Consider the following 16,451-nt stretch of genomic DNA (forward strand, 5'->3'; position numbering starts at 1 on the left):
CCACACACACACACACACACACACACACACACACACACACACACACACACACACACTTTTGAAGGAGTTAACTTAAAAGGTTTCATTCAGCAGGGTTGAGTTATACTGCAGCAAGAAAATGGCTCCAGGAAGCCATGAACAACCTTGCAAAACAGCATATTGATTGTGCTTTATGATGCACAGCTATGACAGGTTAAGGGATAAAATGGGGAGTTGAGAGACAGAATCAAATATCAACAGATTAAGGGTGAGAGAGAGAAGTTCTCCTCTGACAGACCGGTGCTGTTTGCACTGACAGAAATTTCATCTAGAAATGACCACATGCCAATGAAACAATGTTAGAACTGACGCATTAGGAAGAGCTTTCTGTCTGCTCTCTGTGTGTCTGCCAAACCTCCCGCCTTCACTCTTGGCGGCCTTTTCTCAGAGCTTGGCGTTTTTAATGTTGCCAACTTCGAAGCACAGGCTTTTTACGAACTGTAGAAACACAATTTAGCCCCAATTGTGTGTCACATTTTATTCCACTGCGATCCCTTGGTAGCGGAAGAACAAATCAAAGTTCCCATTAGCCACATTTTGTATATTGAGTGCTTATTCTGATGAATTGCAAGTCAATGAGCCTTTTAATTGTTTTCAGTTATATGCAGTGTGCAAGATAATGTTGTCCCTTACTGTTTGGCAGTTTATTGCTGTGAAACATTTGAAATAAATCAGATGACCGTTTAACTTTCCACTGTGGTTTGGTTCATTACTAATAGATCATTTATGGTTGGAAGTGCAAAATCATTTGTGCTCTTATTTCTGGCCAAAACTCGGATCAGAATCATTCATACATCATACATTTGAACAGCCTCTGTAAACACATTTTCATTTCAAAATAAGCATGGCTTAAGGAAGTTTCATGCCAAGTCAAATTTACCAGTACAATATGTTTTAATTGAGTAATTCTTTCAGTTAACCTTTTAAAAAAGGAGCAATCCTACTCAAAACAGCTAAAAACTTTGGCAAAAACTGCATCATGATCATCCATATAAAGTGGATGCTCGGGGCTTGGAATGTAGTTTATAGTTATTTATTGTGTCCCATTCAAATCACAGTTGCAGTAAACAATTGTATGCCAAATACTGCTTGTCTGAAGCCTAGCTCAATAGCCTCTTTAGATCTCTCAACAGAGAACAGCTTGTTTTTCCCTCATCTCTCTCTCCAGACTTCTAATCCTGCTTCATTGTCTCTGTGCTGGTTTATGGAGGGTAAGGAAGGACGTGTACAGAAGGGAAAGCAGACATCATAATTAGAAACTCCCCATTAACCAGCGGTGTTCAATTTCACATTGTGTTTACCCTTCAATTTGAACCTTATCCTGTATTCAAATATATAGGGCAACATTAAGTTCAGCCTTGTGCCTACCATTCACTTTGCAGTAATGTATTTTGAATGCACGCATGAACAATAACAGGCACTATTTTTAACACTACTTAAAGCTCACTAAAAAAAAAACGGATTGCTTTTCAATTGATATAGGCCTGATATTGCTTGAGTTATGTGTATCTAATCATCAGGCCCTTATATTGACATTAATGTTGTTAAAACGTTGGCATTGATGATTATAATACGAATAACAGCAATCAATGTTTTTAAACAGAAGACATATTTTTGAAATTTGGGGAAAAGTCTGATATCTAAGGTTCAGACTCATTATCAAATTCTTACTAGCAACACAAGAACATAAGCTGATCTCTTAACACGAGTCATGATTTTTGTATAATTTTCTGGAAAATTCTTTCTACAAAACAATGTTATATTGCAATGGTTGAGACCATGTTTGCTTGTTAGGTAATCAAAGTACTATGATAACTAATTATTATGACTTGTAGCTACATTACACGATGACTACCATGTCATCATATTAATTTAAGCAAGCCTGTTATTTGAGCGTGCAAAGTGCAAGGTTTCAGGAATGTCTGCAGTTTTATAAAACAACCATATAAATACTTTTTTCTTTTCTTATTTTTGATGAAAACAGGAGCTGATCATCGTTGACTCCATTGTCCAATGTTAGCTTAAATGCACACATGAGTTCGAGGAACATACTCACCATCATGTGGTTTCTGTTGAGTTTTGAACATGTTTTTATTATTCTATTCCTAGTTTTAGCACAAAGTCACAAACTCCAACTTAAGATCAAATTATTTAACATGTTTTGACAATGGATGTATAAAGAGAACATGTAAATCAGTGTTTGCTAAGATATCTTTTATTCGTTCAATTATTTTGTTGCCCGATTTGAATGGCTTAAATCAATGAACGTTAGTTTACAGCTGCGGGTAGTGTTAAACAGACGTATAATTAGACACATTAAAGACCATAAGCGGTGATTAATATAACACAATTATTAAAACAAAATCGCTCATGACAAAACTACTAGTTTAAATATTAACGTTGCAAAAGGAGAGTGTTTTTCACCTGCCTCCGGTAAGGAGTTTCACTTTGTTTGTAGTGCTTGCTTGTCAAACGGGGTTTCTCTCTCCAGCCTCTGCGTGTCTCTGCCGTTCACATAGACACAGGAGACTAAGCAGGAAGTAGAAAAAAAAAACAGACAGGAGCTCATGAAAACAAGGAAGTAAACGCTGTCGGATCGAAGCAGGAGCCCCTTTTATGCTCTAAAGTGAACGCAGATCCGTCGACAGCTCAGTAATAGAATTCAAAGCACCACGGCTGTGCTAAGGAAGTTAGCCGTTAAGCTAATTCCTCCACTTTTTTCACAAAACAAGCCTTAGACGGAGAAACAGGAAGGAGACAAAGACAAGTAAGTACACTGCAGAGAGTTGCAAACCGGTAAACCCGACAGGAATAGGGAGAAAATGTCTTTGTATGTGTGTGTGTGAGGAAGCACTGTATGAATGTCTGAGAGAGAAGTAGCAGAGAGAGAGAGAGCTGTGGCAGAGGGGGAGTCTTTTCTCTGCATTACAGCATCTTTCTTCCGGTTGTTTGTGTCAGCAGTGGGGAAAGAGTACACAGTATAGCCCAGGAGAGGAGGGCTCAAAGGAGGAATGGAAAGTGAGGAGAAAATGAGGGTTCTTTCTGTGTACAAGTCATGCACCTTTGCCTTTTACTCTTTCCTTTTCACCCCTGCAGAGTGAAATGAAAGTAGGGTGAGAGGGCATGAAGATAAACAAACAAAACACGTAAAGGTCAGGGCCTGGTGCCATGCACAGGAAGGTGAGATAAGAGTAGCGTGGGTGTTTGGTCATGCCCAAGGTATAGCCATACTCAGCACTTTCTGTTTTCTGGGTTAGTAAACAAACTGTGAACACAAAGACAGTAAAGGGACTGCAGATGGTGTGTCCTTGCGAAATGATGATTTTGTGTAGATTGTGTTGCTCTGGATGTTGTTTCTTTGTGTGCACCCCTCCATATATCCTCTGCTAACATCACATCAGAGGGGATTAGTCCAGAGGATCTTGGACTTTCCCCTGTGCAAATATGAGAGCCGTTCAGAAGGTCACAGCTATTAATATCCTGTCCTCTACTCTGTGTGTCTCCTATAAGATTAGTCCTTTTATCCCCAGAATTATTATCAGCCACCATGGACCAAAAAGGGGAACCCCAGGATGGAGCTTTGGGGCTGAAACATGAGGAGCTGCCACAGATGGATGGGTCATGTGATGCCTGCGAGCCTGACGAGGCCCAACCGGCCACACACGTGTGCTACACCTGCAGCTTCGCCTTCTGCTCCGTCCATGCTGACAGACATGCCAGCAGCACACATCATCCCATAATGCCTTACAATCACGAGGGGACACAGGCTAATGGACTTGGCAACAGCAGAGACTTTAGAGTCGGTGATGGAGCAGAGGATGAGGCTGGTGTGGAGAGGGCAGCTCGGATGGCCGCTAATCAGGACATGGCGCTTCTCCGAGGGGCAATGGCTAAAGGCGATGAGAGTGGTGATGCTGTGGAAAAAGATGGAGCTCAGAATGGCGTGCAGCTGGAGGCTGAGCCCGGCGATGGGGCAGAGGGCGCAGAAGCAGGGCAGGAGGCCGCGGCGGCCGGAGAGGCTGGGAAGAATAACAACGTGACAGTAGAGAGACTGCGCTGCAAGGAGCATGAGCAGGAAGGCTCCCTCTACTGTAAAAATGATGAGAAAGTCATCTGCGTGCTGTGTGCCGTGCAAGGTGAGCACCGCGAGCATGAGATCATCACGCTGTTTGAGGCCTACGCCTGGCAGAAGGTGAGTCACAAACTCGGAACACATCGGGTTAGGTATGGGCAATATATTGATGCTAATAGATATCCTTACTCCCCAACAGTAAAGTAATGTCACTTTTATATACTTTAAAAATCACAATATGGACTAGTACAATTTGCAAATCGCACTAAGCGATGGTAAAGGCAAAATATGTGAAGATATCATTCTGAATGAAGTATTGTGGTCCTTCAGAAAAGAGCTGCCATACTAACAGTACCCTACTCACTTAATTAAAACCCTTTATAACACTTAATTTACTTAATGATTTAATAATAATGTGAATCATTTTTCAAAGTTGATCATTCCCTCTGATATCGCAAGTCGCAATATCAGTCAAAAATATCGCAATCAGTTATTTTTCTCCAAATTTGATGTCATGATCAAAACGGCAATCTCAACAAGATATTTGTTAAAAAAGACCATGATGAATACATGTTGTCATATCACCCAGCCCTATGACAAGTGTGCATAAGGCAAAACTTTATTTACAACATGCTCTCTACTGTACTTGAACACAATGTCTTTAACTCTGAACTCTATGACATAAAGTATTCAAAACATTGTCTTTCTGATTTGCATTTCAAATTCAGGCTAAATAATATGTCAACAGCTGTAGGTTATGCAGTCTTTAAGTCAACTCGTTAGGGCTCTGTAATATTTTAAACATAACAATGTATGATCACCCACATGATCTCATTAAAAAATTGATTCAAGTACACGGCTACATAAATAATTCCTAGGAAAACTGTGAAATGGAAACATTATGAATATATCCCATTTATGTTTGGCTTGATGCCAATTCACCCTTCCTCCATTTCCCAGATGGCTTTCTGCTTCAGGCGCATTTAATAGGTCTAGGGAGTCAAAACTCATTGAGTGCAGCATTGTAGTTGGTCCAGTAAGCCGGGCAAATGCGGGGCTGGATTGTGAGAATAACTCCATCGCTCAGTTCTGCAGAGCATGGCGTTTGTGATGATTATAGAACCAGAGGCAGATGTTATCAGCCCACTAAACACATTCAGTATGGGTTATTGCACAAAGGACCAATTAACAGAGGTGTGATAGTATCAGAAACCAGGACTTAGCTTTTGGATTAATATTTCAAACATTCAAGGGTTTTGTTTGTGGACACTGAAATAAACTGAATGACAAAAGCGGAGCATTTAGCTGTAGAAGTGACGACCCACATCGCGTGCTGAGTGTCATTTACAGAGCACGAGTTTTGTCCTTTACCCTGTGAGTGCACATCTGAAAAACAAAAAGTAGAGCAGCACAATTTAGTGTTCTACTCGTGCATCATGGCCACATATGGAATTGATTGATGAGAGACAAAGGGGTCACACACACACATACACACAGCCTAAGGCCACATTATTTACCATAAACCTACACTAGGTTTTATCCTGCTTACTGTGTCAGTGTATTCATGTGAAAGATCCATTTATCTCGGACAGTATTGATATGATGGCAAACCATAAAAGTCAAAAGTCATCTGTGATTGACTTGTCACAGTTATACAATGCATTTTCTTTCTAAAAGCAAAGATTTTTTCATAATATCATTTTGGTAAAAAAAATACGATGCATTTCGTCTGTATTTGTATACAGTTATAAACTGATAAATAAGCATACAGTAATTTGGTTCTCCTCTGAATGATTAGTGGAATGACGAAGTACTAATGTTGAAATGCTGTGTGTTTGTGTGCTCCGCCTGTAGAGCAGGGAGGGGTATGACCTGCTGGGCTGTACACAGCGGATGTCTGAGACAATCAAGACCAGGTGGACCAACCCCGAGGTGAGTTCAAACCCCTGCACGCAGAACAGTGAGTCCATTCCTAACACAAGTTACACAGTCAGGGCAATATATAGAAACCCTTCCCAAAGGACTTGAACTCAGCTGTTCTCATTAAGTAAGGAGCTCTTATCAAGTGAAGTAGGAATTGATCTGCAGTAATAAAAGTTTAACTTGACCTTCTTGCAAGGAATGACAGCAGTGCGTCAGCCTGATATATTTACTCTGCAGACCCTGAAGGTCTATTTTTTATATTTAAATGTATATATTGCAGCTTCCCAGGTCTCTGCCTTTCCTAGCAGCCAAGTTACAGTGTGACAATCTCATTTGCAGACCATGAATCTGTTATTCATATTTTTGTTCCATCTTGAAAAAGCTAGTATTTTTATAAAATAGGTTATGTCTTATAGGAATAGACCATCTTATTATCTTTTATCTCTGGTAAGGATATGTTTTCATCTCTCAAAGCTCATATCAGGGGAAAGGAATCAAATGTGAAAAACAGTGATGAGGCTGCATACATATTAATGGAGGACAAGAGGCGTAACCTAACTCGAAAGGCCTAGATTGCTGTACGTCATTCAGCCTGTCAGCTTGCGTTGCCGGGGTAGATAAGAAAAAAACGTTGGTTGAACCGGGTTTCAAGACATGATGAGCCATAACAAAGCAACACAGAAACAGCCATTTCTCATTTCTAATTCATTGTGTACAGCAGTAGCGGTATATAGACTGCAGCGGGGAAGCATCCAGAATGAGATAAAGAAGGATTTCATAGAGATTATGTCATAAGGGCATTGGGTAGAAAACATGAGACAATTATTTCCATCCATATATTTATCATGCAGTCCCATTCACACATCACATACCTTGCCTATTGGTGTTCTGCAGATATAATCCATCTTAAGGCAAAGGAGTGATGGCATCATTGTGTGATGACTAAATCATGAAAGGTCAGATAGGCTTTTTCTGACACTGACACATAGGCACCCTTCTGTGCTAGTTCAGAGGTTGTATTTTCAAAGAGACTTGATTTTAACATTTTTATGTATTTAATTGAAAGGAATGATGAGGAAATGTGGCTTAACACTCACACATGTAATATTTATTACAGGGCTATTTTGGTCTACATATAATTAACTTTTTCATTTCACACACACTTCTATACTCATACTGTACAACCAAGGTTTTCCCCAACTTTATACTGATGGCATTGTTGCAACCTTGAGCAGAATCATATTATGTGGTAGTAACTGACAGAGGTCACACACATTGGTTTGTGTGGCTCAGATTGTACCAGCCAATCATGTGAATTGAAGACATGAAAAAAGAGTCACTAGCTCAAGTTATGTTCTTAACCCCATTTCAACATTTCTGTGTGACCTTCACCAGGTTGCCATCTGAAACACAGCGTGCCTGGTCACCTCTTTCTTAAAAGCAACCCAAAAAAAAAGCTGCAAACTGAATTTTCATGCCAAGTCAACCTTGAAAACAGTGGCAGTATTTTCCATTACAGATGCGATATTGAGGTCATGTTGTGCCACTGAAAATAAAACCTTCCCGCAGACGGTTATGTGTTATGCAGTGAGAGGTGTTGCAGTTAGCTACAGGTCTCAGCTACTTAGCGTCGACACAGCTGCACCTGCTCTCTCAACCAACCCCTCCAACGCTTGTTCTGCCTTGTGCTCTGCTTAAAATACTGTGCGTGAACCCACCAGAGAGCAGTGGCACACCGGAGTCTCAGTACCTGCAGAGACGTGACCCAAGCACAGTGGCATAATGAAGAAGGCTAATTTGGCTGGCCTGCCTGAGAGGTAACACTTTTACCGGCAGCCGGCACCCCACCTGAGTTCATGTCGATTATCATACTGAAATATCAATGCTGCCCCAAGGACTTCCTGGACATTCAGTGTTGTGTTGTTCAGCTGTAGAGGTGCAGTGTGCTCGGCTAAAAAAGATCCACTTACCTGCTCACTCAGAGGCCACTACGTGAGAGACCTTTATGTGGATTTGTCGGCGTGTCCTCTCTGCTCTCTGAAATGTCAACGTTTCTTATTATGCATGACAGGCGACCATCAGAGTGACGGCTCCTGGTTGTCTGTGAGAGAGAGAGAGAGAGACAGGGGGAAAAAAAAGAAAGACAGAGGCTGGAGGAGCTTAAGTCGTGTGATATTGACTTCCTAAATGACTTCGGAGGGGAAGAGGTGTGAGCAGCTGTCAGTAAGGGGGTGGAAGTGTGAATGAAAATATTTAACCCTTAGCTGGTGTTTTCTTATTAAAAGTAGCCTGCATAATTATCTACTTTCCTGCAGGTACAGTGATTGTAATCTCTCAAAGCTCATATCTCCGCTCTCCACAGGGGAATGGAATTTAATGCAAAAAGAAACAGTGATGAGGCTGCATACATATTAATGGGGGACCGGAGGCGTAACGTGACATGAAGGACCAAGATTGCTGTCTGTCAGCTTGGGTTACCTATCGTCGAAAGAGCTGGAAATGATATGTGAATCATGTTGTGGCTTTAGCAGGTAGTCAGCGTATTTATCTCGCTCTCATGTTTCATTTACTCATTTTGCCGGGCAGGGTGTCTGCTGAGATGCACACAGCCTGTGGAGCCTCTCTCTGCACCGACAGAGAGAAAAGTGGGATATCTGAACAGCAACATCAGCCCATTCACAAATGTGCATGTGTGTGCAGGAGCTACATCCGCTTTCCTCGCCTGATCAAATCTACGAGAGAAGTAGACACATTAAGGCTGTCTTAGGGAACCGAGGAACAAACGGAAGAGGCATGAAAAGAAGGGGCTGCTACTGTTAGGTTTATTCATCCTGTGTTTTCTTGCCCTTCTCTACCTCATTCTTTTTGTTCCTCTCCCCTCTCTCATTGGAGGCTGTCGTTCCCATTCCATCTCCACTCAGAGCGTTTTTAATTGAATTACTCGGTATCATTACCCAGAAAGTTGCTTGGCTGACATTGCCTCCCTCAAAACTAATGAAAAGGTGCTGGATATTGAAACTCTGCTGTTATAAAACCAAAGGCCTTCTGTCTCATTTTTCCCTCTCTCCCCTGTTCATTCTCTTATTACCACACTTTATATTACTTTGAAGAGCTAGCATTTTACAAATGAACTTGTATTGCTGTGTTGTGTTAGAGGTTTAATTGGAGAGTCTCATCTCTGGAAGAGATCAAAGAGAGCGTGAGAGAGTGTGTTCACTTGGAACGGGGCCACTATTGCCAAGGGCAAGGACAGTTCAGATCCATTTACTCCTAATGTTCTATTAATGCTTTTTAAAAAAGCATCACACAAAACAGATATCGGAAAAAGCAGCGGAACTCGCTCTAATTTCAAAGAAAGTTAACCATTTGAACTCTAGTGCTTACAAAATGTTAGCTTTCAAGAAATATCAAAGTTGGATAAAACATCTCTTGCAGATCCAAAAATAATATATTCCGCATCTGCATTTTTCATCATTTCATTGAAGCTGCAGGAAGCTTAAATGTAGGGAAATATTCTCGTTCAAGATGGCACTATTTTTTCTGTACCTTTGATGTCTTTGGCATCGTGTCGTGATGTCACTTTGAACAACACATTTGATGTCTGTGAAACTTTGGGATTTAAAGAGATATTTAAATGGCTTTTGGCCACAGAAATGCGTGTGATGATGGACCCACTGATGTGATGTGTCCCTGTAGAGGTCAAGATTAAAACTTTGACTACTTTGATATTTGCTGTGAACTGTTTTCAGATGACTTGATTTAAGTGTGTCCTCTAACCCAGGGGCTCCCAAAGTGGACCCCGAGTGGGGGTCGCGAGATGATTACAACATTTAAAAAAGAAAGACATTATCAATTTTTTTGTTTTTATTCTTATTAATAATAACGTGTGCATAGACATTTTTCAGGGGCGGACTGGCCATCTGTATAATTTCCCCGCAGCGAGGCTCCCCCCCGTTGATAATCCACTAGCGCAGTGTTTCTCAAACTTTTTCATACCAACCAAGGACCTTCTCCAACAATGCAACACAATAATACAGATAAGCAGACAATATTAAAGCAATATTAAAGTATATTATATTAAAAGTAATACAAAAGAAAAATAGTTCAAAAAAAACGAGTCTATAAAAAAAAAAAACGAGTCTATATACAAGTTATTGGAATGATATATTAGATAATAGATAGATAATTACTAAGTAGCAGATGAATGTTATGAAATTGTTTCAGCAGTTCAGTTGTTTAACAGTCTTATTGCCTGTGGGATGAAACTGTCCCTGAGTCTGGTGGTTTTAGTCCGGATGCTGCGGTAGCGCCTGCCAGACGGCAGCAGACAGAACAGTTTGTGGCTGGGGTGATGGGGGTTTTTTAGAATCCGGAGGGATTTCTTCCTGAGCCGCTGGGAGTGAAGGTCCTCCATGGATGGCAGCTCCGTCCTGGTGATGTTCTGTGCAGTTTTCACCACCCTCTGTGAAGCCTTAAGCTGCCATCCATGGAGGACCTTCACTCCCAGCGGCTCAGGAAGAAATCCNACCAGCGGCCGCGGTTCTAGCAATTTGCGCTGCCCTAGACACGATTTGTAGGCGAGAATTTTTTGGTTATATATAAAGAGATTAAATGAAAAATCTCTACAAAAGGCGACATACACTGCCAAAAACTGAGCATTATTTCGTACACTTTTCATTCACATTACAGCGCCCCCTTATACAGGGCAAATGCAAAGTGTAACCGGGGGGGTGCTCATTGTACTTAATTATTGGATGTTGTTACAATCAAGGACCAAAAATTAGATTCCCAACTTTCAGCCCGCGATCCCCAAATTAACCAGTGCCAGAGGCACTGAGACCCCCTGTCTCAATCCTCTTACAATATATTTGTTTTTTGTAAAGTTGAGCAAACAGGCCTCGTGCCGGGGAAGTATATACGGGATGGCTAGTCCGCTCCTGGAATGTCTATGCAGAAACGTTATTTATTAATGGAATGATATATTTTTTTTATTTAAAGGTATTTATCAATTTTTTTTTTTGTTCATTTTTTTTTTTGCTAATCATCTCGCCGACCCCGGCACTTTGGGGTCTCGCGACAACCCCGGGGGTCGGACCCCCACTTTTGGGAACCCCTGCCCCTTTTTAGGCCGACCGCCTATGCCAAAAATCGGCCCTGCCAGTACATACAGTGGCAATGTCTCAATATTTAGCAAAAATACACCTTTATTGAACATACAGTAACACAAATACTACAAATCCACATAACAAACAATCAAAAATGAAAAAGGGTCGCCACTTATTATTATTTTAATTATTTTTTTAAGTTTTAAAAAAATGACGCTGCTATAGGGGAAACACTGAAACCTGAATGAACTTTACTGTAGGTATGAAATATTGAGATCAACTCAGAAAAATGGAGGCAGAGATAGACATAAAACAAGTAAAAAATGAGATGAGATGACAGAAAAATGTAAATTGAACAACCAGATGCAAAAAAGAGTCATGCATAAAGCCAATATATAGGAGCAGCAAAGTCTTCTGACTTTTATGTTGACATATGAATACTATTTTAATAAGCCCGCTGGTCTCTATCATGCAGTAGCTAATTGATAGCATGAAGCAGATCCCCTGGAGCTGAACTCCATGCATCCCATCTGTAGATAGAGACCTCAGAGGCTCTTTCTACCACAGAAAGCCATCTGTTTGGCTTTCAAGGCAACTGAACAGCTCACTGAGAAACCCGTTTTAATCCATTTCCCTGTTCCCTGATGAAACTCTCTTTAGCTATGACTCGTTAGGTTAAAAAACACCTCAATTAACAGATGGCTCCCCTACCGATGTGGCTCCACCTCCAGCACAAATTATATCCTAAGCTAAAACACCCAAAAATCTCCTTGTCATGTTCTCTTCTTCTGAATATGCTATAACCCCTTCTATCTATGAACAGCAGCTGCTCAGTCTCTTCTCTTCCCTCGAGCAGAACTTCACTCTCTTCCTCTCCACCTAGCTTCCCCTCAGCCTCCCTCTCTGCAGTGAAGCGAGGAATCATAAGTCTTTACGGAGGCTGGCAGAGCCAAGGCCCCTGGGGCCCCACGTTTTCATTGTGTATATTCCATTTTCAGTACAAGCAATCAAGATTTTCCAAATTGGCCATTAAACCAAGCTCAAGAAGTAACATTTTTAATTTACTTTCTTTGTATGAGCAAACAAAAGTTTGCACATTGCTCATTTTGATTCAGACGAAGGGATATAGTTAGCATCTAATTCAAAATCAAAAAGTCCTTTTCTCTTTTTGGTTCAGCAAAAATCAATAACCTGAAAATATTTCTAATTAACTAGGAACAATTGACTACTACTGCCTTGGTCTAGCAACCAATTCGTTTCTTGTCTAGATACTCAAGTGAAGCATATCTTTGAATATGAAAGAGAAGTGTGAATCAAGCATCCTTTTCCAAATGTATCTTTCTATGCCTTTGAAAGTTCTCTTACTTTAATGCACAGGGCAATAGAAGGGAGTGCTCAAATATAATAAATCCAACAACATTACAATACAAGATGATTAAATCTTCAAGAAGACTCATCAATATAAATGTGAGCAGTGAACACTTAGAAAACACATTAGGAAAATGACAAGGCATTTACTACCTCATTTCGTAATGGGAACATTTTTTAATGCTTAAGCTGTTGCTCATGTTTTAGAGTATGAAGCATCTTGCTCTGATTGAGGTGTCATGGACACCATGATGGATTTACATATTCAATTTAACTCTTAATTTATTTACAGCTGTCACAGCCTTTCCTTGTACTTCTGCTCTTCGCTGTGTGTGGGTGCATCTTTCAAGAGCTGCTCCCTGACAGTGAGCATCTTCAAACAATCACCAGGGCAATAAAACCATTTCATGATTCTAAATTAAGCCTCAATCTCCCTCAAGCCTGTGCCAGATCGGCTTGTTTTTTTTGCAAAGCTCTTAAGCCACTTTTTCAAGCCTTGTTTTGAGACCTGACTTTTTGCCCGTTTTCCAGTCAACAGCCATTGCCTATACCTCTGGTGCCAGACCTTTGGATTTTTTAACTATGCCTGTATACTGATGAAGAGTTAAACCATAGCTATTTATTTTGAAATGGCTAGTCTGTCAATGACGGAGAGTACAACTATATCGATTTTTATGTTTGCAATTGTCCAATAATCCTCTTTAAAATGTAATTTAAATTTGAATTCATGATCAGTAGCTTGTGGCTAATATTAGCTTATGGTAAAAACATTAGCATAGTTCAGACAAGGCACTATAAGATAAGACACCCCTTTATGAATCCCCATAGTGAAACTCAGGGTTCAGTTACATATAAAAGTGGCGTAATGGACAAAACTGAGTAATTTAGCCGTCTCTTCTATACTTGTAGTGGCAAAACTCCCAATATGTTCTGTCGCTGAGAGGCTAAAACTTGGCTCGTCACATTTCCTCACTTAATTCCTGTTCCTGACTGTTGCATGCTTGTCTTTAAGCAGTCTTTATAGCACAATCATAGCAGCCACTTCTGCCTTGGCTTTTATATATGCAGATGAATAGGTCGATTATCTGAATCTTGAACCATGAGTAAATTTGCTTTTCCTGTTTTCAATATTTGATACTGCATATTCCATTCTAGTTTCTGTTTTTAACACTCATTTTGGATTTTCTAGTATGCAGTGCACCGTTCCTAAAAGATTTACAGCAACGCAACAGCATTCACATCAATCTTGTCGCTTTTGTAGGGTTTGATCTCAGCGGTGCGCGGTGGTCACAGCGCTACAAACAATTCCAATAGTCCAAACTTCTTCCGCTGATATCGCCATAAACCAGCAAGCACAACACAGGCAAAAAAGCAGTCTCCAATGGACTAGCCGCAGCACTTCCAAACTGTGTTCAGAGAAACATAAACACAGAAGGAATGCAGCCTACTGCTTCAGTTGTGGTTGATCATGTTGAATAAAGCAAATCATATAAATAATCATCTTTGCAGGACCAAACGTTCAAGAGAAAATGTCTGCCCTAGTTCTAGTTCACACTTATTTTTTGTCGGAGCCAATAAATAAGCATTTTGGGCTTGTACAATACTTATATTGCAGAAGTGAAATAGTTGGGCATCATCGGTGACAACAGATCGTCTTGAATGAACGCCTCCTGTCTCATTTCACTTAACATGGCATCATTTGACCTACACAAGTAATTGAAAATGTCCACATTTTGTTCAGTTGTGGTACCAACAGGATTCAGAGAATGGACGGAAAGCTTTAAATCATGGAGAACAATGCTAGCTAAGAGCAGAGCTACAACATGGATGGGGCGGAGAGAATTGTAACATACAAATGTTTAGTATCTTATCTGTCCTCTGACACATTCCTTTATCCAATCTCCCAATCTCCGGGACTTCCACAGAGCCCCCTGACCTATCATCGAGTCCCTGTGGCCTCGGTGGCAGATGGGAGGCGTGATCCTGGACCAGTGCTCTTTGTGTATGTGGAACAAGAGCCCTCTGCCCTTGGACCTTTCACTCAGTGACAAGATTTCTCTTAGAATTTATCCAGCTAGTAAGGGAGGAGCACTCATGCGTACTAAGCTTCATTTGCATTGCTGCAAGCTGAGGCCACAAAATGAGGCCTCAGGAGAGACAGTGGCACGCTGCTTACAAGGGCAGAGTTAGAGTAAGGACAGGGGATGAGAGAGAGAGGGAGAGAGAGAGAGAGCACAGGCAGAGTCAGGAAATCAGGCTAGCAGATTAGGAAAAGCTCATTTCTTTTTCAAGCAGGTAGGATGTTAGGCAAGAAGATTAGGAAAACCAAATTCGATTCAGGTTGTGTTTCTAAAATGACTTCAATTATTACTGTAGAACCGTTGTTATCAATCTGCAAAGCAGGGAATTTCTGTCTGTATGTGTATGTCTACATATTTACAATTGGCAGGTGTATGGCGATTGCATCCCAAGAGCATGCATAACAAAGATGGTGCAATTTGGAAACCTGTCTAGTTCACGATAAGCAAAGTTGGAAATAACAAGCGAACAGCCTCCAAACAGGTTCCAAGCAGCCATGTTTTACACAGGCGTTGTCATAGTCGGAGAAATACAGGAATGATAGTACTGCAAACACATGCCAAAGCGGCACGTCAGTTCAGAGTTCACATATACAATGTATTCTGCACCGAGCTGGTCTGAAAGTGAATTACCATGGAAAGAAAAAAAACTCCTTGTGTCTGAAAATGTTTCCTCAGAATCAGAGAGATGGGAGCTGTGATTCGCTAAAAATAAAACTCTTCTTAGAATTTCCACAAACACTTCACCTGATTATAACCTGGCAAGACATTCAAATCGAATTAGCTTCACACACTAGTATATTCAATGGAGCGAGCTTAAGTTTCACTTTCGATTGCATGATATAGCCCAGCGCAACACCTCCTTCACACATGTTGCCACTTGTTTGTACCATTTTCTGGCAATTTGTAATCTGTTCTAGGAAAACGATGTGTTTTTTAGGATTTCAAGAAGCATACTGTATAGAACAAACAATGGATGTATTTTATGAACATTTATCCTTGTATTGTTGATTTATTGTGTGAACGAGGCGATATAGAGAAGGTTAAGCTGTCATTATTAGACTGTTATGTACTGTTGGAGTGGTAAGCAGGCCTATTGCCTGCTCAGCCCTCTCCTCTACTCCCTGTTCACTCACGACTGCATGGCCACACACAGCTCCAATACCATCTTGAAGTTTGCTGACGACACGACCGTCATCGGCCAGATCACCGACGGCGACGAGACAGCGTACAGAGAGGAGGTCGAAAACCTGACATCTTGGTGCCAGGATAACCACCTCCATCTCAAAGTCAGCAAAACCAAGGAGCTGATTGCGGATTACAGGAAGCAGCAGAGAGAGGGACACGCCCCCATCGCCATCAATGGGACTACGAGAGAGTCAGCAGCTTCAGCTTCCTCGGTGTCCACATCACTGAGGACCTGACATGGACTCTTCACACCACCACCATCACCAAGAAACCTCGACAGCGGCTCTTCTTCCTCCGCAGGCTGAGGAGGTTCAACATGGACTCCAGGATACTCTGCAACTTCTACAGGTGCACCATAGAGAGTATCCTGACCTTCTACAGGTGCACCATAGAGAGGATCCTGACCTTCTACAGGTGCACCATAGAGAGTAATCCTGACCTTCTACAGGTGCACCATAGAGAGTATCCTGACTGGCTGCATCACGGCCTGGTACGGCAGCTGCACCGCCCTAAATCGTGAGGGTGGTGAAAACTGCACAGAACATCACCAGGACGGAGCTACCATCCATGGAGGACCTTTACTCCCAGCGGCTCAGGAAGAAATCCCTCCGGATTATAAAAGACCCCCATCACCCCAGCCACAAACTGTTCTGTCTGCTGCCGTCTGGCAGGCGCTAC

General features: G+C 41.3%; 1 protein-coding gene across 2 annotated transcripts in view; it reads left to right on the top strand.

Annotated features, from left to right (window-relative positions):
* The first annotated feature begins 2,532 nt into the window (after positions 1–2,532).
* The window catches only part of trim44 (tripartite motif containing 44), a 45,559-nt gene continuing 31,640 nt past the window's right edge, over positions 2,533–16,451 (top strand). The window contains exons 1-4 of one of the 2 annotated variants that reach the window (XM_010792312.1): positions 2,533–2,806; positions 3,550–3,862; positions 3,893–4,231; positions 5,966–6,043. In XM_010792312.1, coding sequence (XP_010790614.1) covers positions 3,587–3,862; positions 3,893–4,231; positions 5,966–6,043 — 693 coding nt within the window. In that variant the 5' untranslated portion in view covers positions 2,533–2,806; positions 3,550–3,586. The remainder of the gene's footprint in view (positions 2,807–3,549; positions 3,863–3,892; positions 4,232–5,965; positions 6,044–16,451) is intronic. The other variant, XM_010792313.1, reaches the window with a different exon arrangement.

This window comes from Notothenia coriiceps, unplaced genomic scaffold, assembly GCF_000735185.1.
Source record: "Notothenia coriiceps isolate Sejong01 unplaced genomic scaffold, NC01 NC01_scaffold00036399, whole genome shotgun sequence".
Lineage (NCBI taxonomy): Eukaryota > Metazoa > Chordata > Actinopteri > Perciformes > Nototheniidae > Notothenia > Notothenia coriiceps.